At 40.7% G+C, this 24,734-nt stretch overlaps 1 protein-coding gene across 3 annotated transcripts in view; it reads right to left on the reverse strand.

Moving 5' to 3' along the window:
• Positions 1 to 432: 432 nt before the first annotated feature.
• N4BP2 (NEDD4 binding protein 2) overlaps positions 433 to 24,734 on the reverse strand; it is a 61,746-nt gene continuing 37,444 nt past the window's right edge. For 2 of the 3 annotated variants that reach the window (XM_020786198.3, XM_073001169.2), the window contains exons 11-18: positions 21,242 to 21,287; positions 15,335 to 15,558; positions 11,063 to 11,181; positions 10,056 to 10,182; positions 9,649 to 9,837; positions 7,592 to 7,760; positions 7,107 to 7,230; positions 433 to 4,320 (exon numbers count right to left, since the gene is read on the reverse strand). In XM_020786198.3, coding sequence (XP_020641857.3) covers positions 4,275 to 4,320; positions 7,107 to 7,230; positions 7,592 to 7,760; positions 9,649 to 9,837; positions 10,056 to 10,182; positions 11,063 to 11,181; positions 15,335 to 15,558; positions 21,242 to 21,287 — 1,044 coding nt within the window. In that variant the 3' untranslated portion in view covers positions 433 to 4,274. The remainder of the gene's footprint in view (positions 4,321 to 7,106; positions 7,231 to 7,591; positions 7,761 to 9,648; positions 9,838 to 10,055; positions 10,183 to 11,062; positions 11,182 to 15,334; positions 15,559 to 21,241; positions 21,288 to 24,734) is intronic. The other variant, XM_020786201.3, reaches the window with a different exon arrangement.

The following is a 24,734-nucleotide window of genomic DNA, read 5'->3' on the forward strand; positions in this document are numbered from 1 at the left end:
TGCAGGATCAATCAACCACAGAACATCCCCCATAACCTAAAGCTGGGTACCCACAGTGGTGTAATGGACAGAGTAACAGGCTAGGACTCAGGAGACATGTGCTTGATTCCCTGGCTCTGCCATGGAAACTCATTGGGGAAGGAGTTGAACTGGTGAAACCACTCTTTAAATATCTCACTTACCTTGAAAACTTTATTAGGGTAGTTATAAGTCAGTTCTGAATTGACAGCATGAAACAAAAACATAATTGAAAGTGGTACAATCCAGACACAGGATTGCTGTAAGGCTCTGAAATCTTACTACCCTGGAAGATGGGTTCTTACTGTATTCTTTAAGGAATCAGTAATGTCCTCAAAGGAAATACGTTTCCATGCAATTTTATTATAAATCAAATATCTGATAGTAAGGACCTTCTGGAAAAGAACAGGATCATTTAATTTCTTCATTTAAGAATTTTATTTGAAAGTTTTCATGTAAGAAATTCACGCACTCACAACCAAACATTACAAAACAGAGAGGAAACCAGAACTATTTTATACACTTGAACAAATTAAAAGAAAAAATTCACCAACATACTGGCCATAAGACTTTAATGACAACTCAGGGTTACACTTTACTTTCTTTTCACACACTTTGATTATAATGTATTTTTTGTTCAATAGTTCAGATCTGTATTTTTCTTCTTTTGAAAAAACAGTATTTATTTTTAATAAAACCCATATCTGAACATATGCTCATTACATCGTTATAGGATGCTAATTTGACCCAACCCCAGCAGTAAAAAAGATGGGTACAAATAGGTTTTTCTTTCAAAAGAAGAAAAGCTTTTTTTCTTTTTTTCATTAAGGATTTTTCTACTTGTAAATATTCCTAACCATTTTCAGGTATAGGTTAACAACGAGAAATGTTAATATGTGATTGCCACAATCATTTATAATAAACAGCAATTTCCACAATGGGCAGGGTCAGAAAAATGTGCTGCTATGATCATAGGAATTACTGAAAGACATATTTCATGTTATCATGTTATTAATGCAAAATGCAATAAGTATATATAGTGTGTGAACTAGCACACATCATCACAGGTTGAAATCTGTGTAGTATTTGGTATGTAATGTGTGTGCTACATTCTTCCACTCAACCAATGATGACAGATTAGGCAACATTTTGAAACCTGAATTGTATACATTTAACAGAAATTATATTCAGATTATTCTTCCACAATAATATCTGCTGAAAATAATAATTAGGGGAAGGCTTTCTTTTCCATAGGCACTTTTCACAGAAACTATTGCCCTGAGAAAATATCTTTTCAATAAAATCTTTATATTACAAGTTTGGCAGCATAAGTAATGGCCCCACTCCATATGAACCTATGCTCATAACATAATTTTAGGATGTTAAGCCAACCTTAATAATTGAAAAGATGGGCACAGGGAAATCACAATTCTTTCTTAAGACACCGACTTCCTGTATGAATAGTGCTTTTCTAAAGCTTAGTAAAATATGAAAACAAAGCAATTACTAAAGTTATTACTTATATATTAAAATCCTTTAGTATTGCTACAAATATTCTGATTTCGTTTTACATTTCTTCAACAAATCTAATTGCATTCTTCTCATGAGTATGTATGTACTGTACGTCACAAGGTTATTTTTATAACAGTCTATTAAAATTGTAAGTGTGAAACAGAGGAGGCAAAATCCATCTATTACGTCTCATAGGTAGGCCCTATATGAATGAGTGAGCTTTGCACAGTATCTTCAATTTTCTAAAATTAACACAAAAACATTAAAATTTATCAAAATTCAAAAAGATGTAAAAATGACCACCATTAACCTGTGTATTAAAAGCAAGTACTTTGAAGCCTTCATACAATGGCTTGCCTGTATGGGTATCACTGGGAACTAATTACACACATTATCACATGTGATCGAAATTATTCATCTATTCAGGCTACTTGAATAGATGGATAATAGCCTTCCATGAGGTGTATATAAAACAAAAGAGATGGGTGTGCCCTGTCCACACAGACATGATATCAGTGCAACTTTAACTGGAGAAACAGTACTGCTCTACATTACATTCCTAAGTAAATACTGTAGTTTGATAAACAAAAACATGTAGTTAAAAAAAAGACTTCATAATCTGTTAACCATTTCAATCCATGGAACGTAATTAGGGTGTTAGCCTCTTTCCCCTACAAATACTTAAAATGCTTGATCTATAAAAATAGGGAAAAAATCTGCCCCGCAAACATAAGTCAGTGTTGGTTTCTCTTCTCTTGCAGCCTCTGCCAGACATTCAACAACTCATATTTGTTTTCTGATTCAAAAATTACCTTAACCTCAGCAGTACTTTACACTCATCTATGTGGGAAAAAAACACCTACTTTTTTCACAGATCTTTTTGGGAAGATCAGAATAATTGTAGTTTGATGCATCCAATTAGAATTCATTTTAGTGAATCATTTTTGTTATTCTATGCATGCAACTTAATCTGCTCTTAGTTACTCATGCACAAATGTCTCTGAAATAAACTGGTGAGCACAACATGTATGTATAAATCTATTGTTCCATTAGAAACATTTGCTTTTGAACACAGTCCAACATTTTACTGAAATGGCACCTGGATATTAAAAGTATTTCACACTCATCCATTTTCAAAATGGCTTGCGTGCAATTTGCAGTTGTTTTAAAAGCGTAGTGAAATTAAAAGGTATCATTTTAAAGAGCACTTGTAGTTCTATTGTGAAAAAAGGAGAAATGCATACATTGATTGCATATTCAGTTTTTTGATAAAATAAATCACTTTTATCATTGCTTTAAAAATATCTCTGCACTAATTTAGAGGAACTGATATATCTGAGAGACCTGTTAATTCTGTAACTAGCCTTATCCTGTTTTGCAATTCAAAAATGTTTAAAAATACTTCCAGTTATCACTAGACACTTATTGCCTGCTATGAACTCACACATTTTAAAAACTGACAGAAAATGTATTATGATCAAAAAACAATGAACAATTTTCCAGATGGCACTGCATCAATATAACTGAGACATACAAGCACTCATTGTAGTGCTTCAGCTTTCTAGCTCTTGATCTAGATGTATGATTTAATAGCAGTATGAAAACGAGAAGTTCAGCATACATGTAGCTTATTTTTAGTAGTTCTGCATTGTGATTGGAGCCAGTGCAGTTGAGGATGTTCTTCTCTGTGTATTGCTGATCCTGAATCTGCCTGTAACCCAGCAACTTGTCACATAGACTCAATCTGCTTGTATTTTAGGGCATATCTTATTTCTATGTAAAGAGAGTAGATACCTAGGAGTTCCCTTCTATTTCTTTTCTTCAAGAATTTGCATTGACCCCTAGTCCAGAGGACTTGCTACACATGTAAAAATCACAAGGTAGAAAGAAAACTACAGAAGGGGCACCACGCTACCTTTCAAGGCTCTCTACTGATCCCCATCGCACTCACAGACTAAGTCCTGAGAGCAATGTAAACAAGGAAGCCCCTATTTAAATTTGAGCTCTGTTGGCAATGCTAGTCCACAGAGCTTGGGATCAAGATGAATATGGTAAAAAGCACATACTTTAATTCCACCAATTTTAGTTGTCAATGTTAAAAACAAAAGGAGGAGAAATAGATTCTCTTGGCTCAGATAAAGACAGTTTCATAGATTTGTTAGGTACCTTTCTGTTTCACAATGAAGTTCCACCATCCCATTGGGCTGTATTGCCAATACTTTCAAGATACAGTATACAATATTTCAGTATACAGGAGGGAAAGAACAGTTCATTGTGGCACAAGATGATATGTCTCTCTTCCTTTCCTCTCTATAAAGAGAAAAAGGACTCTTACATGGAAATACAAGAATATAAATCTTAGTTAGCACTTCTTGTTAGATTTATTATATCACTTCATCTCACAAAAAAACTTTAGATTATTTCAAAACAGGTGAAACACTCTTTGCAGTAAGGCTTAAAATTACCAGGCTTGTTTTAAAATATTATTTGAGAAGGACGGAGTGTTTCAAAACTGCTTCCCTTTGAAAGTTAATTTCTTGTACTGAAACATGTCACACACGCTGCTTGATAGGAAAATGCATATAAAAATATTTCCCTTTAAAAATCAGATACTGTTTCATATAGGGAATTCTTTGCCTCCCCATGCTAAAAATAAGTTAAATATTGTTCTTTAAAGTAGCATAGCAAAACAAATACATTTTTTCTGTAATATGAACTTTTGCAGTTCTCTTGGTGACACTCATTTACTTCAGCATGACTTTCAGGCAGCCTGGCTTTATTTCTGTGAACCTGTGAATCAAAAATATGGGCAGTTAGACCGGGTTAAATTTTAAACAACCATGACTGGAAGGAAAGCAGCTATTAGTCCATCTACAATTGCACAACAACACAACAGTTACTTTCTCATTCTTTTGCAAGAGACTGCAGGGACAGACCATCATTGCTTTTTTTAGTTTCACTTGTGTCATGTAACACTCTAGCACAAGGTATAAACAGCCCTTCATGAGTGGAAGACATCTTCTGCATTTAGAAAAACCATACCTGGAACAATCACCTTTTGACAAAAAAAGGAAGAATAGATATTGGGGGCAGGGGGGACATCTTACATATATATTTTAAGAAAACGGGGAAGGATTAAAGTAATATAGTTTATATTATGGGAATTTATATTACATGAACAGCAACCCTCGTATCACTTAGTAAACTGAGGAAGTTTTATAAAGTAGGTTGTGATATGGTGTGGAGAAGGGAAACTGCTTTTGCTGGAAGAAAAAAGAAATCCGTGTACCTATCAAACAAAGCAGCTGTTCCTCTGGATATAATATGAAATATTTTCCAGCATCAAAAACAAAACAAAACAACAACAAAAATGACCGAGAAGTATGACAGAGTACAATGTAGGCATTTGGCCTTGCCTCAAAAGCTAGAGGAGCAAATTCATTTTTTGTTTCCTCTGATTTCCTCCACAATCCCATTTTATTAACTCTACATCAGTTACTTCAGCTACTACTCTACCATTGGCTTCAATTTTATTACAGCCCTGCCATTCAGATGGATTGGCCAAGGGCCAGAATGGGAATTGCAGACTGACACATACTGTATGGCGAGCACCAAGAAATCTACTGAAATATTCTGTTTGCACACATTTCCTTGTTCACTTTTCATATGAGTATGAGCAGGCCATTACCATCAATGGAAGTTAAACCAACCGAATCAATCTTCACATTAGAACAATGGCACCATGGAGTTTCATATACAGTTGTGTTCAAAATTATTCAACCCCCACTGAAATTGAATGTTTTGGCCATTTTGACATTGATTTTGATCATTCAGTCATCTTGCTTACATTTACATGAAAGAGGCACTTGTAGGTCAGAGAAATATAACCTTAAGTTTATAATGAAATAACCACAAATGTCTTTTCTGTGCTCACATCATTATTAGTTTTTATTCAGCCCCCAAGTGACATTCAATCTTAGTACTTAGTACAACATCCTTTTACAGTTATAACAGCTTTTAAACATGAAGCATAGCTTGACACAAGTGTCTTGCAGCGATCTACGGGTATCTTCGCCCATTCTTCATGGGCAAAAGCCTCCAGTTCAGTCAAATTCTTAGGCTTGCGCACTGCAACTGCTTTCTTTAAGTCCCACCAGAGGTTCTCAATCGGATTTAAGTCTGGTGACTGCGATGGCCACTCCAAAATGTTCCAGCCTTTCCTCTGCAACCATGCTCTAGTGGACTTGGAGGTATGCTTGGGATCATTGTCCTGTTGAAAGGTCCAACGTCTCCCAAGCCTCAGGTGTGTGACGGACTGCATCACATTTTCATCCAGTATCTCCTGGTACTGAAGAGAATTTATGGTACCTTGTACACGCTGAAGCTTCCCTGTACCTGCAGAAGCAAAACAGCCCCAAAGCATTATTGACCCTCCGCCATGCTTCACAGTAGGCAAGGTGTTCTTTTCGTCATATGCCTTGTTCTTCCTCCTCCAAACATAGCGTTGATCCATGGGCCCCAACAGTTCTAATTTTGTTTCATCAGTCCACAGAACACTATCCCACAACTTTTGTGGTTTGCCCACATGACTTGTGGCATACTGCATTCGACTCTTCTTATTCTTGGGAGACAGCAAGGGGGTGCACCTGGCGGTTCTGGCATGGAGACCTTCATTACGCAGTGTGCGCCTTATTGTCTGAGCTGAAACTTCTATACCCACATCTGACAAATCTTTTTTCAGTTCCTCAGCAGTCACACGGGGACTTTTCACCACTCTACGCTTTAGGTAGCGCACAGCAGTCGAAGTCAGCATCTTCTTTCTTCCACGACCAGGTAGCATTTCAACAGTGCCCTTTGCCTTGAATTTGTGAATGATGCTTCCTATGGTGTCTCTTGGTATGTTTAACTTCTTTGCAATCTTCTTATAGCCATTGCCCTTCCTGTGAAGACAAATCACCTCTTCTCTTGTCTTCCTGGACCATTCTCTTGACTTCACCATGTTTGTAACCACACCAGTAAATGTCTAGAAGGAGCCGAGTATCACAGTCATTTTAAAGCTGCCTAATTGGTGGTTATTATGCTTGATTGGTGCTCAGTGACATCCACAGGTGTTTTCAATACCTGATCGAAAACACCTGAATGAACCTCTCTTCTTCAGAGTGGTAGTCTTTAAGGGGTTGAATAATTGTGGCAATGAAGAAACCACAAAAGAAACATTTACTACTGTATTACACAAACAATTGATGTTATTTTAGTTGCATTTGGTTCTTTAAAACGTCCTTGTAGGATTTCATTCTGAATACAATTCCAAATGTACACTATAGCCCCTAAACCCCTTTACAGCATTGGGGGTTGAATAATTTTGAACACAACTGTAGACTTGGCTCAAGTCTCTAGAATCCTCTATGAAAGCTACATGAAAAGAAATATAGCATATTGCAGACCCAATAATACGTTCATGATAGAAACTCCATAAAAATTATCTAGACTATGATAGTCTTTCTCAAAAATAATCACCAGTTTTTAATCAGTTAAATACAAGCTGAAAAATTTTCAGTCCCAGTACATTAACTCACCTAAATTTGTGGCTTGTTAGGTATCTCATTACTGCTGGTTTGATGCGAGCAACTCGTCCCTGGCTATGGTTTCCCCTTCCTGTGATCACGTAAAGATAAGGCTTACCACCAGCCAGGCTGCACTCTGTTGCACAAAAATGATAAGGGTCACAATATTCTCTCTTTAGAGATCTAGTTGTTTTTTTAAGGTATATGTCTAACAACATTCAACACAGTGATTATAAAATAATATGCAGTGTATTACATGGACAAATGAAGCAGCTTTGTACTGTCTTGGATCATTGGTTTAGCCCACATGTTTCCTTCAGTTGATAGTGGGTTGTCAGAATTTGCCCCAGCTTTGATATCCACAATATTTATGATCATTTTCACAAAGTGACAGGAATTAAATTTGAGATGTTCCACACATAAAGCACATACGATTTATCTAGATTCATATACACAGCTCCAGAAAAACAAATATGTCCTAAGAAGTCTTCTGCTACCTTCTGTTTTTTCCTGTAGCACTGCACCCAAATGATCCAAAGCTTCATCCACATGAAGACCGTGCAGGTCCAAAAGGTTTACAGGCAGCTTTGAGGCATTTACTTTCTCGAAGATTTGCACAGCAGCATCCCGATTTGCTTCTTTCATCTTCTGCTCATGAAAGCGACCCTTTATTCAAATATACATCAATTGTCAAATCATGAGGGGTGGCTTAATTCTAGGGTTTGATAGTGGGGCTCCAAATTAGAAACAAAACAAAAACAGAAGAAAACAAATGCAAAACACCACACAACAAATGGGGAGCCTTAATACCTGAGGAAAAACGCGCTGTACTGGACTTTTCAAAATAAGTCATATAAGGTTTGATGGGTTTAAAGGAGATGTAAATCAACAAGCTGGTGTGAAGTAGGGATAGAGTTCAAAAAGACAGGAAGGAAAATGGAAGAGGAAAGTAAACATGATGCAGAACTGAACACAAATAACAATCAGAACAGTACAATCAAATTCTTTCTCAGTGTTCTAATACAATCATACGTGGTAGGTTTTCCAGAGTTGGTTCAAAAACACTATTCTGTCTGTGTAAGAGAGCTATATACTTGGTTTAAAAAAACATGTGAACTGATCGATGAAACATCACTTTTGAAAATTGAAGAGATTCAGTCATAATTTGTGATAGCATGGGATCTACTGCTGAAAAAGAAAAGCTAAATATTCAACTTGGCCTGCCTTAATGTAGCCTGTCAGGTCCCAGTGCTTGTAACTAGTAAGTTGTATCATGCTGCCTTGCGTTGTCACTCACCTATACCATACATGGGGGATATCAGGGGACATAAGGGTCATATTTCTGCCCCAGCTCCCATCATGGGTCTCATTGTTTTAAATAAAACTGGAAACAATAAGTACCCAGATACATCTGCTATTTTTTAATTTTGTGGAACCCCCTCAGATACATTTGCTATTTTTTAATTTTGTGGAACCCCCTCAAATCGAAAACCATTGCTCCTGGAGGCTTTTGGTTAAACAATTTAAAACATTCACATACACATACAAACTGCATTTTCACAGTATGATCTTTTGGGGAAAAAAAAGTTCCTGGAAGCCAAATTTGGCCAAAGGGGGGCATTATACCCATTCCTGATTTTATCACTGCTTGACAGCAGTTTGAAGTGCAAATACTGGCCACTATAGCTGTCAACGGAGTTGAGAAAGCATCCAAAATATAGACATTCTTTTACTAAAGGTATCTCTTGTGACAGGGAGAACAGTTTATACTTGTTCTGCCTAGCTATTCTTCACAACATAGACTAACACAGTCCTACAAATACCTGTCCTCTAACAACTGCAAGCATGCAAACATCTACCTCAAAATTAGATGTTAGTACGTATAAGCTAATTTTAATTTTATATCTGGTATAAACAGATATATTTGCTATCTGATTTCCTGAATATTGTATTGTTTTTGCATAAAATAAAAATTGTAACAGTGGTTGATTTAAAATAATAGTGAAGCAAGTCTCACTACAAAAAGAGCTACAGCGAGAGCGAGATTTCAAAAAAGAGGCGTTCCAGGAAAATCGTTGTTAAAGCGAAAACATCGTAATGTGAAAAAAACCCAATTGAAATGCATCGAAACCCCTTCGATACGTTCCAATGGGGTCAAAACTCACTGTCCAGCAAAGATCCTCCATAGGACAGCCATTTTCGTTGCCTGTCTTGCGAGGAATCCGTCCCAGAAAACAGCAGGGAGCCATTTTGTTTACCCGGCGGCCATTTTGAAACCGCCAATCAGCTGTTTAAAAAACATCGTTTTGCGAAGAATCGGTTCCCGAAGCAGGGAACCGATTATCACAAAGTGAAAAAACCCCATTTAGACCATCGTTTTGAGATCGCAATTGTGATCGCAAAAAGATTGTCGTAATGCAGTTTTGTCATAATGCGGGGCAATCGTAAAGCGGGGCACCACTGTAAGTATCAAACTAACAGCCATTACCCTTGACAAAAAGTCAGATTCAACAAAGCACATGTTGTATAATAACTGGCAAAAAACATATAATACCCGTTGGACATAAAATGCAGCTACTGGCTTCATTCCCTTGCGGTATGCTTCCCCAGCTTTTCTTAGACACTCTTGCCTATGCTGCTGGTGAAGGAAAGCTTCAGCCCTGAAGTCATCATATCCTGGATATTCAAAGTCTTGGAACACTTTTTCAATGAGATTGTCCTCTGGCTCCTTGATTTTTTTCACCTGTAATTCATAATAGCCACAGTTAGGATGCAGCCTGATGCTTTTAAGGCAATTTCATGGTGTGTAGAAGAGCTTCCAAAATCATCATTTATTTCTTTAGTTCAGAACAGCGAAGAAGAGAAAAACATATACTCCTAAAACATCTCCTTACTAAGCAGTTACATAAAGCTATTTTTCAGAAAATGTCTTTGCTAATGACTGCACAAAATGGTCATTACCTTTTTCTTTGGTATACCGCAAGAAGAGAGAGTAGTACCCTGAGTAGTTTCTTTAGCCACAACAGTTTTTACTGGATCTGCTTCCAGAACGGTATTCAGAAACTGCACAGTTTGTTCCAAAGAATAACTAAGACAAAACCATTTAAAAGCACAGTGAATAATTTAGGATAAATATGTTCATGGAATAAAGCAGAAAATAACACTGTAAAAAGAAAAAAACAAGAGGACAGAACATTCTAATTCTTGATCTTTATACTCTGAATTAATTTCAGTTGTCTATCAAAGTACCCTTAAGGTTAATAACTGTGTTTTGTCAACTGGATTCTGACTTGTGGCAACCCTTTTAAAGGATTTCCTTGGCATAAGTACTCAGAAGTGGTGCACTAGTCCCACCTTCTGGTGGCGCTCTGAAACCATGCAACTTGCTCAACTCTGTACAAGTGGCAGGGCAACTAACCTTATGCAATATCTTTAATGAAACTATTGATGATGGCCCAACAATGCCTACTTCCTTGCTGAATCCAGATGGTGTTGGACTACAATATCTATCAGCCTTAGCCAACAAAGGCAATGGGGAGAGATGACAGATGTTGCAGTCCAGCAACATATAGGGTCACAAAGTGCTCACCCTTCATGCCAAAAATGTGCCAGAAGAAAACGCTTTTCAAACCTGGTGCCAGCAAGCCCCTTAGACAAGAGAGAATTCCACAGCAGGGCACCACTGCTAATAAGGTTCTGTCTTGTGTCACGGCCAGCCTTAACTCAGACAGTAAAAAGACCTGGAATGGAACCCCCTGACAATGATACTTCTATTCAAGTATGTGAGAAGGATATGGGATAAAGAGGTTCTTCTGCTAACTGAAATGCCAATCCACTTAAATCCTTAGAAATTAGCACCAGCACTTTAAATTTACAATACTGAATATATTAATCTGCAGTAGTAACTAGTCTTTCCAACAGAATAATTCCTATGTTACTGATATGGATCATATTAAATAAGAGCTCACTTGTTGTCCTTGAAGATGTCCATCAAGAAATTCGGATTAATAGTTGGGAATATCTCCAAGAGTTGCTTCTCTTTCAGTCTAGCAGCACAATCTTTTCTAGTCATGAAAGGAAAATGTTTCTAAACAAAAAGAGAGAGATATTTTGTATTCATATATCCACAAAACTTCTTCATAAAGAACAGATTTCATACACAAAAAGCTAAATGTATAGGGCAACCCTGGAACAAAGCAGATCCATAGAAGTACTGCCACCCCCACCCTGCTTCTAACAGGATGGAATTTACTAATCTAGCTTTTGAAATAGACAAGGCATCTCAGGTGAACAAGGAGCCTAAGACCGGTAGGCCATTTCTCCAAACTTGATTTATTTTGATCTTACTAATGGTGGTGTACCAGAGTTAAGCAGACAAATCATCAAAGGCTGATGAAGTAAAAGCAGGCTTTTAATCTTTCTTCAAACAAAAAAGCAAGTGTTTCTGTTCAATCCTATCCTTTACTTTTCCAGTACTTTGGAAATTATATGAGAGTATGCAAATATGCCCCATTTTCTTCTCTACTGCAATCACAAACTCAGAAGTAAGCTCCCCAGAAACTACATATCATATTGCAATCTTAATTATTAATGCAAAGGTGATTGGGCTCCCAATCTTACAGCCCTTACAGGTAGAGTTGCTACCCTCTCCATTTCTTAGTAGGAAAGAATAACTCAAAATCTTGGTAATGCAGCCATATTTATTTATTTAACTTATACGACACCCACTCTACCCAAAGGTCTCTGGGCGGCTTACAACAATTAAAATACAATAAAAATAGATACTCTAAAAATTGCCACCAGGACCCACAGTTGATATTATTTCAATAAAAAGCCTTCTGGAACAGGAAGGTTTTGACCTGGTGCTGAAACGTCATCAACATCCGCGCCAGACGAATCTCGGTCGGGATGGTGTTCCATAGTCTGGGGGCAGCTGCCAAAAAGGCCCTTTGTCTACAAGCAATCCCTCATACCTCCTTGAGGGACGGCTCTTTCAAAAGGGCCCCCTGGCTAGATCTTAACTGCCGGGTAGGCTCATATGGAGGGAGGCGGTCCTTCAGGTATCCAGGGCCCAAGCCGTTTAGGGCTTTATATGTCAAAACAAGCACTTTGAATTGGGCCCGGGCAGCAACTGGTAACCAATGTAATTTAATCAGAATCGGCTTGAATAGTCCCCTAGCGGCCCCACCACTCGCCAGCTGCGCAGCTCGATTCTGGACCAGTTGCAGTTGCCGGACCGTCTTCAAAGGCAGCCCCACGTAGAGAGCATTGCAGTAATCTATACAAGATGTTACCAGTGTGTGTGTAACTGTCATGAGACTCCACTCGTCCAGGTAGGGCCAAAGCTGGTACAAAAGGAGCCTCGTGGCGCAGTGGTTAAAACGCTGTACTGCAGCTAAAACTGTGCTCACGACCTGGGGTTCAAATCCCAGGTAGCCAGCTCAAGGTTGACTCAGCCTTCCATCCTTCCGAGGTCGGTAAAATGAGTATCCAGCTTGCTGGGGGGACAATGTGTAGCCTGTATAATTAAAAATTGTAAACCGCCCGGAGAGTGCTTGTAGCGCTATGGGGCGGTATATAAGTCCAATAAATAAATATAAATAAATAAATAAATATTTCCGCAGCTGAAGGAAGGTGCCCCTGGCCACTGAGTCCACCTGGGCTTCCAGAGTTAGACTGGGGTCCAGGAGCACCCCCAAGCTGTGGACCCTGTCCCTTAGGGGGAATGTAACCCCATTCAGGGCAGGGAAATGGCCCTCCAGCCTGTCCGGTGAAGCACCCACTAACAGCACTTCCGTCTTGTCTGGATTGAGTTTCAATTTATTAACCTTCATTTAGTCCATTATCAGGTCCAGACACAAGTTCAGCACAGAAACCGCCTCACCTGGATTGGTGGAAAATGAGAGGTAGAGCTGAGTGTCATCAGCATATTGCTGACTCCTCAGCCCAAATCTCCTGATGACCTCTCCCAGTGGTTTCATGTAGATGTTAAACAGCACAGGGGACAGTATTGAGCCCTGAGGAACCCCATGACATTTATGTCATGGGACAGAGCAACTGTCCCCCAGCACCACCCTCTGGACATGGTCAGCCAGGAAGGAGCGGACCACCATAAAACAGTGCCCCCAACTTCCAACCCAGCCAGCCTATCCAGAAGGACACCATGGTTGATGTTGTCGAAAGCCGCTGAGAGGTCCAGGAGTATCAACAGGGTCACACTCCTCCCATCTCTCTCCCGGTAAAGGGCGACCAAGGCAATCTCCGTACCAAAACTCGGCCTGAAACCTGATTGAAATGGATCCAGAAAATCAGTTTCATCCAGCAGTGCCTGGAGTTGCTCAGCCACAACCCGCTCCAACACTTTACCCAAATTAGGGAGGTTTGCCACTGGTCGGTAGTTAACTACCAGCCTTGGGTCCAGGTTAGGCTTTTTAACGAGTGGCTGAATGACCACCTCTTTCAAGGTGGTAGGGACCACTCCCTCTCTCAAAGAGGCGTTCACGGCCTCCTGGACGCAAGTGCAAATCCCCTGGCAGATCTTCCAATTAGCCAAGATGGGCAAGGGTGGAGTGGAGTGATGGTAGAACGGACAGATCCAAGCACCCTGTCCACATCCTCAGGTCTCAACAATTGAAACTCATCCATTAATATTTGACTTAAGCACGGCACACTGGACACATCTTCTGATTTTGCAGTAATGGTGGAGTCCAGCCCACTGCAAATCTGAGTGATTTTTCCCTCAAAATAAATAGCAAACTCATCACAGCGAGCTGATGAGCAGCCCGAGACCTCCACTGGATTTCCCAGTTGAAGAAGATCCCGGACTAACCGAAACAGCTCTGCTGGATGACATTCTGAGGAAGCAATACAGCTGGAGAAATACTGGTGTTTCGCCAGCAATGTTGCCACAAAATGGGCCCGATAATGGGCTCTAAGTTGTGTTCGATTGGACTCCCAGCAGGATTTCCTCCACCTGCGCTCCAGCCGTCTCCCCTCTCGTTTCATTGCTCACAGTTCAGAAGTATACCAAGGAGCTGTCAGGGTTCTACGTGCAGAGAGAGGGCACTTAGGCGCAATCGTGTCAACCGCCGGGTCATCTCCCTATTCCATAGGGTGACCTGAGCTTCGACAGGAGCGCTGACCATATCAGAGGGATAATCCCCCAGAGCATTCAGAAAACCATCTGGATCCATTAGTCTCTGAGGGCGATCATCTTAATAGATCGCCCACCTTTGCAGAGGGGAGAAGAAGCTAATAGACTAAACTTGACCAGGAAGTGGTCTGACCATGACAACGGGGTCACAGCCAGCCCCTCCACATCCAAACCACCATCTTCCAGTCCCGTTGAGAAAGCCAGGTCCAAGGTATGCCCCTTCTCATGTGTCAGGCCAATGACATATTGAGACAGCCCCATGGTTGTCATGGCAGTCATGAAGTCCTGAGCCGCCCCTGTCAAGGCAGCCTCGGCATGGATGTTGAGGTCCCCCAGAACCAACAGCCTGGGAATCCTCAACACCAGGTCCGAGACTACCTCTGTCAGCTCAGGCAGGGAGACTGTTGGGCGGTACACCAACAGAATCCCTAATCTGTCTCACAGGCCCAAGACACAATACAGGCCCTCAAGATCTCCTCTCAAAGGGATAGGAAGCCTGGTGAAGGAGATAGAACTCCTATAGACTAGAGTAACTCCCCCTCCCCGACCCTCTGAGCGGCACTGGTGCTGGACCGAGTACCCAGGCGGACACAGCTGGGAGAGGGGGACACCACCCTCCTCTCCCACCCAGGTCTGAGTAGTGCATGCCAGGTCAGCACCCTCATCCAGAATTACATCATAGATGAGGGCAGTCTTATTTTGTACTGACCTGGCATTCATCAGCAGCACCGTGTGGCTCGAGGGTTTGCTGATATGGTCACCTGATACCACCTGGTTGGGGGTAGGACTAGAAGAGGGGATAGATATAAGATATCTAACCTTTCTTCTATGTGGGCATGTTCTACCCCCACCGCCATTCCTTCCCTTACCCAAAAAGTACACAGTACTTTTAAAGCACTCTTTTTAAAAAAAATGGCTGCTGTAATACCATTGAGAAATAAAGGTGAACAAGAGAGGGAACTGGGACAAAATGTCCAAATACATGGGAAGCCTATCAACTGATTTATGATCTTATACACTGCTACACACTGCAGCTCAGGATATGGGAGAAATGCAGTTCAGAGATTATAGTAGGCAGTAATCCTACCTCATCTTGTCTTTCTTGTAAGGCTATTTCTTCGGACATTATCTCCCGGAGTGATACTTTCTGTGTCTGGACATTCCAGTGATCCATGAAAGGAAAGAAGTCTGAAGCAACTGAATTTTGAGTCAGTTCATGCACTGGTTCAGTCCTTTGTACCTGACTACTTGTATGATGAGAAAGGTCCATGTCCAGCTCATCTAGCTGTAACTGCTCAAACAGCATGGGATCTTCATAGAAAACAAAAATGCTAAGTGAGTAAGTATCTCTTAGAGGGACAGTTTAGTGAAATAAGAGCCAAACGAAATTCAAGTATATTCTTTTTTTAAAAGTTCACCTGTCATTAAGAAACTGCACCACGTGCAGTGGGAGAGAAAAAGCATATAGGGGATGAGCATCAGGGTGGGGAGAAATAGAACATCAAGGAAGGATGGGTGGGAGGGCAGTCAGAGTTTTCTCAGTTGTATAAAGCTAGAAACCTCTGCTAATGATTAATAAATGTCTAATTTACTGTGAAAGAGTTCAGTGCTCACTAATGTCATAATCTGCCAATTCTCCAAAGAAAACAAAAACAGGCATGTTCCCCCTCCTCTCTTTGAAGGTACTGAAACTGAGGAACAGCCACTTGTACAGCATGATTAAATTGCCCCAGAACTGGTGCCTTCACCATGGTGCCCATGGCACCAATGTGCCCTAGAGACTGAAGTGATGCCTACTTTCTTTCAGAATCAGAGTGCAATAAAAATAATTTTTAAACTTTTTAAATGGTTTTCCTAATATATACTGTTCCTCTGCTTCACACACCTACTTCTATTCTGGCCCTTGAAGAAACACTTCAGCTGCGCCTGGCCTAAACCACTGCATTAGCGTTCTGAAGGGAAAAAGACAGGTAACACAGAATTATGGCCGGTAGAAAAAGAGGTAGATGGGGTTTAAAGAGGAAAAGCAGATAGGTGTCTATGTGGGCACAGCAGAAAATAGGAGAGATGGTGTCCAGTGGATGCAAATTGAATGGCAAAGGTCATGGGAGAAAGGGCAGAAAAAGGGGCATGTAAAAAAAACAACAGGGCAAATAGTACAGTGGTGCCCCGCATGACGATGATAAGCCATTCCATAGAAATAGCTGTCTTGTGAAAATATCATCTTGCGAAAATTGTTTCCCCATTAGAATGCACTGAAACCCGTTTAATGCGTTCCAATGGAGAAAAATGGTCGTCGTTTTGCAAAGATTGCCCATAGGGAAGCCATTTTGCGAAGCACCAATCAGCTGTTAAAATGGCTGTCCTGTGAAGCATCGGTCCGGAAAACACCCATTTTGCGAAGCGCCGATCAGTGCCAAAATCGTTGTTTGCGAGGCACGGACCCAAACATCATCCAGCAAAAACCGCCCATTGGAAAGTTTTGTGAATCGCTGTAGCGATCACAAAACCTCATTGTCATGCGGATTTGTCATTTTGCGAGGTCGTCATCTAGTGGGGCACCACTGTACCTGGAGTTGTGGAATACTGTACTGGCATATATGTTTTTTCTGCCCCCTGTCAAATGAGTTGGGGATTCCTATCATTCCTCTAATTTATAATCAGTACCTTGGGGAAACTACTTATCTCGAAACCACATCAGTTTATGTCTGTGAAATGAGTATTTTACGATGGTCCGTGTCTACCACAACAGTCATTTTGTGATGGTGCACATCCCTTTAGTATACTGTTCTTTTCTGATACAATGCACTTTAAAAAAAGCAATATAGTAGTATATCTCTACTTAAAAAAACAATGTTTTCTGCAAAATATAAAAAAACAAAGCCAAAGTACGGGTGGAGGGAGAGAAAGAAATTAGTCTTGGTGAAATGACTGTAGTGCAAGGTCAAAAGCAAAACCTGCTTGTCCTGAAGCTTAATGTGTGGCTTGAGAAAAGTCCTTGTCTGTCAGAATAATTTACTTTCCAGGGTGGTTTTAAGAAAAACATGACAGAACCCCACCTACCACAACCTGAGTTTGTTAAGGGTGTGAAGGAGCAGATAAAAAGAGTGTGCCGTCCGTAATGGACAAAATGGAGGAAAAGAGAAAAGAAGGGGAACATCAACCATTTGCCTTTCAAGTAATTGCATGAGAATTGATGCAAGTTTTTACCAGGTTGGGATTTCCAAAGGAAATTCTGACGGATCAAGGGAGTAATTTTATGAGTTTGACTTTAAAAGAGATGTGGAAACTCCTACATGTAGAACCCATTCATACCACCGTCTATCATCCTCAAACCAATGGGCTGGTGGAGCAGTTTAACAAAACCCTTAAAGGGATGCTAAGGAAACTAGTAGTAGAAAAACCTAGAAGATGGCGCCGCTTATGTTTGCAATAAGAGAGGTACCACAGGTGTCCACGGGATTCTCTCCTTTTGAGATGATGTATGGGTGGAATCCTAGAGGAATATTAGACTTGATTAAAGAGAAGTGGGAAAGCGGGGAGGACACCTCCCACTTAGCTGTACAACATGTGCTTGAGATGAGAGAACATTTGAAGAAAGTAGCAGAGATTGCTAAAGAGCACTTAGGGAAAGTGCAAGCCAGGCAGGAGAAGAGATACGACGAAAAAATATCCCTTAGGCATTTTAAACCAGGTCAGAAAGTTCTACTGCTACTACCTGCAGAGAATGCCAAATTGTTTGCACGATGGCAAGGCCCATATGAAGTGGTTAGGCAAATAGGGAAAATAGACTGTGAAATCAAGACTCCAGACAAGAAACAGAAAACAGGGATTTACCATGTGAATTTACTAAGAGAGTGGAATGAGAGGGAAGTGTTGTTGGGGGAAGTAGGTGAGGAAGATTACGGACCCGAAACCTCAGAGTGCAAGGTAGGAAATACGGAAACTACCCTAGGAGAGAATTTGACTGTGAGGCAAGTTGCCCAGATAAGAAGCTTAGAGAAGGAATTCCGAGATGTTTTCTTACCTAAACCAGGTAGCACTAATATGGTGGAGCATCACATAGATACTGATATAGGTGTTGTGGTACGTAGTGGAGGGAGGAGCTGGCCATTCCACTTAAAGGAAGTAATCAATAAAGAAGTGGACGATATGGTAAATTTAGGAGTAATCGAACCATAACAAAGTCCATGGAGGAGTTAACCAGTGGTAGTTCCTAAACCAGATGGTAAGGTCCGATTATGTATAGATTTTCGAAAGGTGAACGAATTTTCTAAATTTGATTCATACCCTATGGCGAAAATTGAAGATTTGCTTGAAAGGCTAATGGGCACCAGTTACTTAACCTCTCTACACCTTTCTAAAGGCTATTGGCAAATTCCTTTAAGAGCAGAAGACAAAGACGGCTTTCGTTACCCCTAAAGGGTTGTACCATTTCCGGAGAATGCTGTTTGGGTGGCATGGGGCAGGTGTGACCTTTCAACATTTAATGGATAAAGTGTTAGAACCCATGAGAGGATTTGCAGGTGCTTACACAGACAACATCCTTATATTCAGTAAAAAGTTGGGACGATCATTTGAAACACATAGCGCAAGTACTAAGAGAACTCAGAAAGGCCGGATTAACTGTTAATCCAGTCAAGTGCAAAATTGCGCATGAGAGGGTCCGGTTTCTGGGTCACGTGGTGAGTAAAGGAGAAATACAACCCATAGCAGAGAAGGTAGAGAAGTTAATGGATTGGCATATCCCAAAAACAAAGAAGGAAGTACAAGTTTTTGGGATTGGCCAGGTATTATAGACAGTTCATACCAAATTTTGCAGAAATAGCAGCCCCTCTCACCAACCTCACCAAGAAGAAAATGTCTAGATTAGTTAAGTGGGGGACGTTGGAGCAGGTGGCCTTTGATAAATTGAAGGTAATCCTTAATGAACTTCCCAAAAGATATGCTCCTGATTTTTCACTCCCTTTTATAGTATAGACCGATGCGTCTAATAGGGGAATTGGGGCTGTGCTGGCGCAAGAAAGAGAAGGAGTCGGATATCCCATCATGTATGTGAGCAAGAAATTGACTCCCAGGGAGCAGAAATATGCTACCATAGAGAAGGAGGCTCTAGCGGCTAAATGGGCGATTCAAACATTGAAGTACTATTTATTGGAGGCCCCTTTTACACTGATGACAGATCATGCCCCGTTGCAATGGTTGAATAGGATGAAGGATTCACACCCTAGGTTAACACGTTGGTATCTAAGTCTACAACCATTTGCCTTTCAAGTAAAATACAAAAAGGGGTTAAACCATGCTAATGCTGACTATTTTTCGCGACAGGGTGAAGGGGAAGAATCTACTGGTGAAGAGCGGACGGTTCACTCCTCTGGGGTGTGAGTGTGAAGGAGCAGATAAAAAGAGTGTGCCATCCGTAATGGACAAAATGGAGGAAAAGAGATAAGAAGGGGAACATAAGGATGTGGCAGGGGGTGAAGAAGGAACAGAGGGAGACGTGACAGTTGGAGAAAAGGCGGGAAAGTTGGAAATCTGTCTGGCAGAGGGGGAGTGGGAGGAGCAAGTCAGTGTGGGAAGAGGATAAAAGCGAGGTGGGTGTGGTTTGGTTTAGCACTGTGGTGGAGTATGAACGTAAGAAGAGGGAGGAGAGACGGAAGGCGTTCGAGAGAGTCCGTCAACAAGGACTCTTAAGGGACTTCCCATATCTAAAGAGAGGAGGACTCCTCCCTAACCCTGAGCCGGAAGAAGAGAAGCCACGCCGTTTGGTGGCACATGAATGGACAGTCATTGTGGCTCCGAGAGACGCCGAGCTATGCCATGAGTGGGAGAAGAGTGCAGCTCCTTTCCCTGAGGGACCGGACGAGAGTGGGTGGGTGAGGCACTCATGTTGTGGGACGATCTGTGTGATGAGGAGTGCCCCACCCCCGTGATTGGAGGACAAGGAGCTACATGGGATGTTACGCCGATATGTCCATGGGACTATAGTAAAAGTTTTATTGATGTTGATAATGGCCTGTTGCCGAAGTTGGAACCGACGTTACCTCCAAGTGAAGTGCTGGTGGATGTGGGAGACAATAAAGTTGACAGTTCAAAAGGTATAAAGACTAAACCTCTTTTATTTCCCGCCAAAAATGAGAGGCCGCCTGAGGGAGGCAGCGGACCTCTTCCCAAAAGGTAAATGGATATAAACATGATTCTTCTGTACATACAACTGTAATCAAAATTATTCAACTCCCATTGCAAATCAGGTTTATTGTCAAAATTAGAGATGGGGGTATTCGTATATGAATATCCCCCCACAGGTGTAGGCAATGAGGGTCCGGCCCCCTGGGGCCAGACCGACCACTCACTATTCTGCTGGTGCCGCAGGCTCCGCACTCCCTATCGCTCCAGAGCTCACGACGGATTAGCCGTTCTTCAACCTGGCAGAGAGGTTCATCATCCCACCTTGTGCCAGGAGTGGCTAATCCACCACGAGCTCTGGAGTGATAGGAAGAGAGTGTGGAGCCCGCAGCAGTGGAGGAATGGTGAGTCATCAGTCTAGCCCAGGGGGTCAGTCCCTTATTATCTTCACCTGTGAGGGGATATTCGTATTCATATACGAATACCCTCATCTCCAGTCAAAATTTATAGACTTCCAGATATTTGCAATGAACAAATCAAACAAAGGCAATGGAAATAACTCAGCACAACAAATGCTTCAAATGGTTTCCCCATATTCACCTGAAAATGCAACTTTTAGTGAATTCTGCAATCTCAAAATTATTCAAACCCTTCATGGCAAGCATCGTTAGTACTTAGTACAGCATCCTTTTGCTGTTATGACCTGTTGCAAATGAGATGTGTAGCCAGACACCAGCTTCTGGTGGTGTTCCTGAGGAATCTTAGCTCATTCCTCATGACCAAATGGCCTCCAATTCAGTAATATTCTTGGGTTTGCATGCTACAATCACTTTAAATCCCACCAGAGATTTTCTACAACCATACTCACCTTCTTCAAGGAGCCTGTGTAACTCCTCTTCTCTCTTCTGGCGCTTCTAAATCAAAACAATTTTATATTAATGAGCCACACATTTAAGTATGCTTTATTGAACCTCAACATAAACTTCCATTTATGAAAAGATTAATATTATTGCTTTATAAGTCTGAACAGATTGAGAACAGGTAAACAATGGCAACTGAATTTCATTTTCCAAAAAAAAAAGGTCTTGGTGAAAAAAAATGCTGCCACTGACTAGATGCTTCAATTAAAGGAAATGCTTGGGGCCCCAAATACTGCTGAACTGTAATACCCACCATTTCTCACCACTGATTATCCTGGCTCAGACAGATGCAGGGTTGCCACTGAAATTTTATTTCCCTGGCTTTCCCTGACCAATATAACCACAAGTTAAAAAATGAATAGGTCGTATGGGCTAAACCGCAGAAGCCTGTGCTGCAGGGTCAGAAGACCAGCAGTTGTAAGATCGAATCCACGTGATGGAGAGAGCTCCCATCGCTTTGTCCCAGCTCCTCGCCAACCTAGCAGTTCAAAAGCATGCAAATATGAGTAGATAAATAGGTACCACCTCGGTGGGAAGGTAAAACGGCGTTCCCTAGTCACACTGGCCACGTGGCAACGGACACTGTCTTCAGACAAGTGCTGGCTCTACAGTTTGAAAACGGGATGAGCACCTCCCCCTAGAGTCAGACACAACTGGACTAAAAATGTCAAGGGGAACCTTTACCTTTTTACATTAATGCAAGTATTAATGAAATGTTCCACTCTACAATTACACAAGTCTCAACAATATTTGTCAAAATAAGAGATTTAATATTAGCTTCTTTCAACATTAGATGCAGCAACATCTGTTTTGCAAGTGCACCAAAAATTGCACCAAGTTTCAAACTTCAATTCAAGTAAACTCTGAAAGCTAACAAATGACATAACATTTTTGTTATTGTTTTAAACGTACACTAAAAATTATATAAGTGTTCTATCTAAAATGGTTTCTCTGAAGCCACATTACAAAATGTATAGGTTTGAAACTGCAGTAATAATCAAATTTTTAAAAAATAGAGATTTAAGATATAAAACTATCACTTCTACAGTTTTCTCTTTTTATTTTGTAACTCTTAGTTTCTCATAAATTGTTTCCTCTTTCATTTTGGCTTCTTCTCTCAGTCTTTTTTTTAGCATTTTCAAAATGCTAAAACATTGACAGACAGCAGTTTCTTCATGCAAGTTCTCAATTAACATTGACTCATTAACTGAAAATCCACTTTCAACAGAAGCATTACGATGAAACAGGATAAGGCACATTTTGACAATAGCTTGAGAAACTTTAGTTGGACATCAAAATACCACTGTAAAACATATCCAGTCCAACTCCATCATTTTGTTTTGCAACATATGCTTGAAAGTGAGCCTTGAACTCATTGTGGGCAGCTATGGTTAGTGTACTGTCGCTTTGATTTTTCCATTACTGTGTCATTGATCTGATTTGCTGCAAAAACAACCCCTATTCTGGTGATTCCAAGATCTGGCTTGCATAAAATGATAGTAGGATCTAGAGATGGGGGTATTCGTATTCAAATACGAATACCCCACACAGAATACGTCCACTGCTGCCACCAGCTATGCACTCCCTTCCAATCACTCCAGAGCTCACGGTCGACTAGCTACTCGTCAGCCTGGCAGGGAGGCTCATCTTCCCTCCTTCTGCCAGAAGTGGCTAATCAACCATGAGTTCTGGAGCGATTGAAAGGGAGCGTGAAGCCAGCTGCAGCATGGATGGGTGAGTGGATGGTCCGTTATGTCTACCTGTCCACCCATCTCTAGTAGGATCTAATGCTGATAGGCCACACACCATCCTGAACTTCAAAGGACTACTCTCAATCAACTTTTCAACAACAGCTACTACCATGTTTCAACTCTCTAGGCAAAATGCAGCCACTTGATGTTCACTCGGTTTAGTTTATTTCAGCAGCTTCTTTGCTGCAAAGCCAATGTCAACATTGCTTCTGTCAAGCAAATTCTCAGACAATTTCATATCAATTGTTAACAACTGGGAACAACAAGACAAATTTTGCAGCTTTTCTGATTTTATGCATTGACTCGTTAGCTTCTTGATTAGCTTGCAAAGTTCTTCATGCACAAAAAGATGCCAATAGTTTTTGGTTTTGAAGTCATAGCAGTGTATGATGCCCTCCTAGCTGGGGAGTCTTTGAGCAGATAATACATGTTGCGCTAGACTGAATTCAGGCCCCATTTCACTGCTTGCAATCCTGTTTTAAAAGGCCCAGGTACAACATGAAGGGTATGTACAAGTTACAAAGTCAACTGATTCTTTTTCTTCTCCTTTACATTCAAGGTTGGTTTTAATTTCTTCTTTCAGTTTTCTTAGAAAAAGGTGATTTAGATTTAGCCCATCCATAGATGCTTGTAATAATTTTGCAACTCATAAAGAAGACGTGCCTTCTTGAAGAAGGTCTTCAGCAGTAGCAGTTTGAAGAAAAACACTGGTTAGATACCATGTGGAAACTCATCCCAAAAATAAACCACTAAATCCATCTGTCCTTTTTGAACCACCTTATTCAAAGCTTCATCAAAACAGATAACAAATGTCTGCCATTGTTTCATCTGCTTCAGTAAAAAATCAGAGAAATATGGTGCCAAGCCAAAAGCAACAGCATACATTGCTTTTGTTTTTCCAAGATGAAACTGTTGAGCTATCAGGCTATCTGAGAACATTCACTTGAATAACTTACTGATGCTGTTACAAGAGTTTATTTTTATTTATTTATTTATTTAATTTATATGCCGCCCACACTACCCAAAGGTCTCTTAAGTTAAGTGACATCTTCTTCATCACCACTCACAAAGTTCACAGGTATTCTGCTGTTCTAACACAGACCTAGTTTGTGCGAAGGGTAATTCTTTGCCATTTTCATCACTCTGATCAAGTTTTCCAGTTTTCGTAGAGGCTGTCTCTTCATCCTCTCTGGTTTTACTATCTGAACTTGTACTTGGCTTTGAACCTCAACATATTGCGATGGGACTGTTGACTTGATTTAATTTTCAGGGTCTTCTAATGTACTGGTCCTCGTGCATGAGACTCCACAGTTTTAATTCCCATATTATCTAGTTCAAAGGTTTTATAGCACACTTTACAATAATCTTTGCATTTGTCTCCAGCAACTGGTGCTAACCACGGAACAAAGTCAGGATGAAGTCTGAAATGCAGCCACTGCATATTAAAAACTGTCCTCTTAGAAGACACCTTCAAAATGTGGTTTCAGATACAGCCGTACACAGAACCACCTGCCTGACACCAAGATGTTAGCAGATTTGTTTTCTAAAAGGTAGGAACTTTCCAAAGCGGGGAAAGTTTCACTTTCATTTTCTGGTTCCAGAAAGTGTAATGAGCAGATCAGCAGCAAGAAAGGAGATGGAGTTTAAAGCAGAGAAGCAGACAACCCTCATTTGCAACCCTCATGCATGG

Source organism: Pogona vitticeps, chromosome 5, assembly GCF_051106095.1.
Source record: "Pogona vitticeps strain Pit_001003342236 chromosome 5, PviZW2.1, whole genome shotgun sequence".
Lineage (NCBI taxonomy): Eukaryota > Metazoa > Chordata > Lepidosauria > Squamata > Agamidae > Pogona > Pogona vitticeps.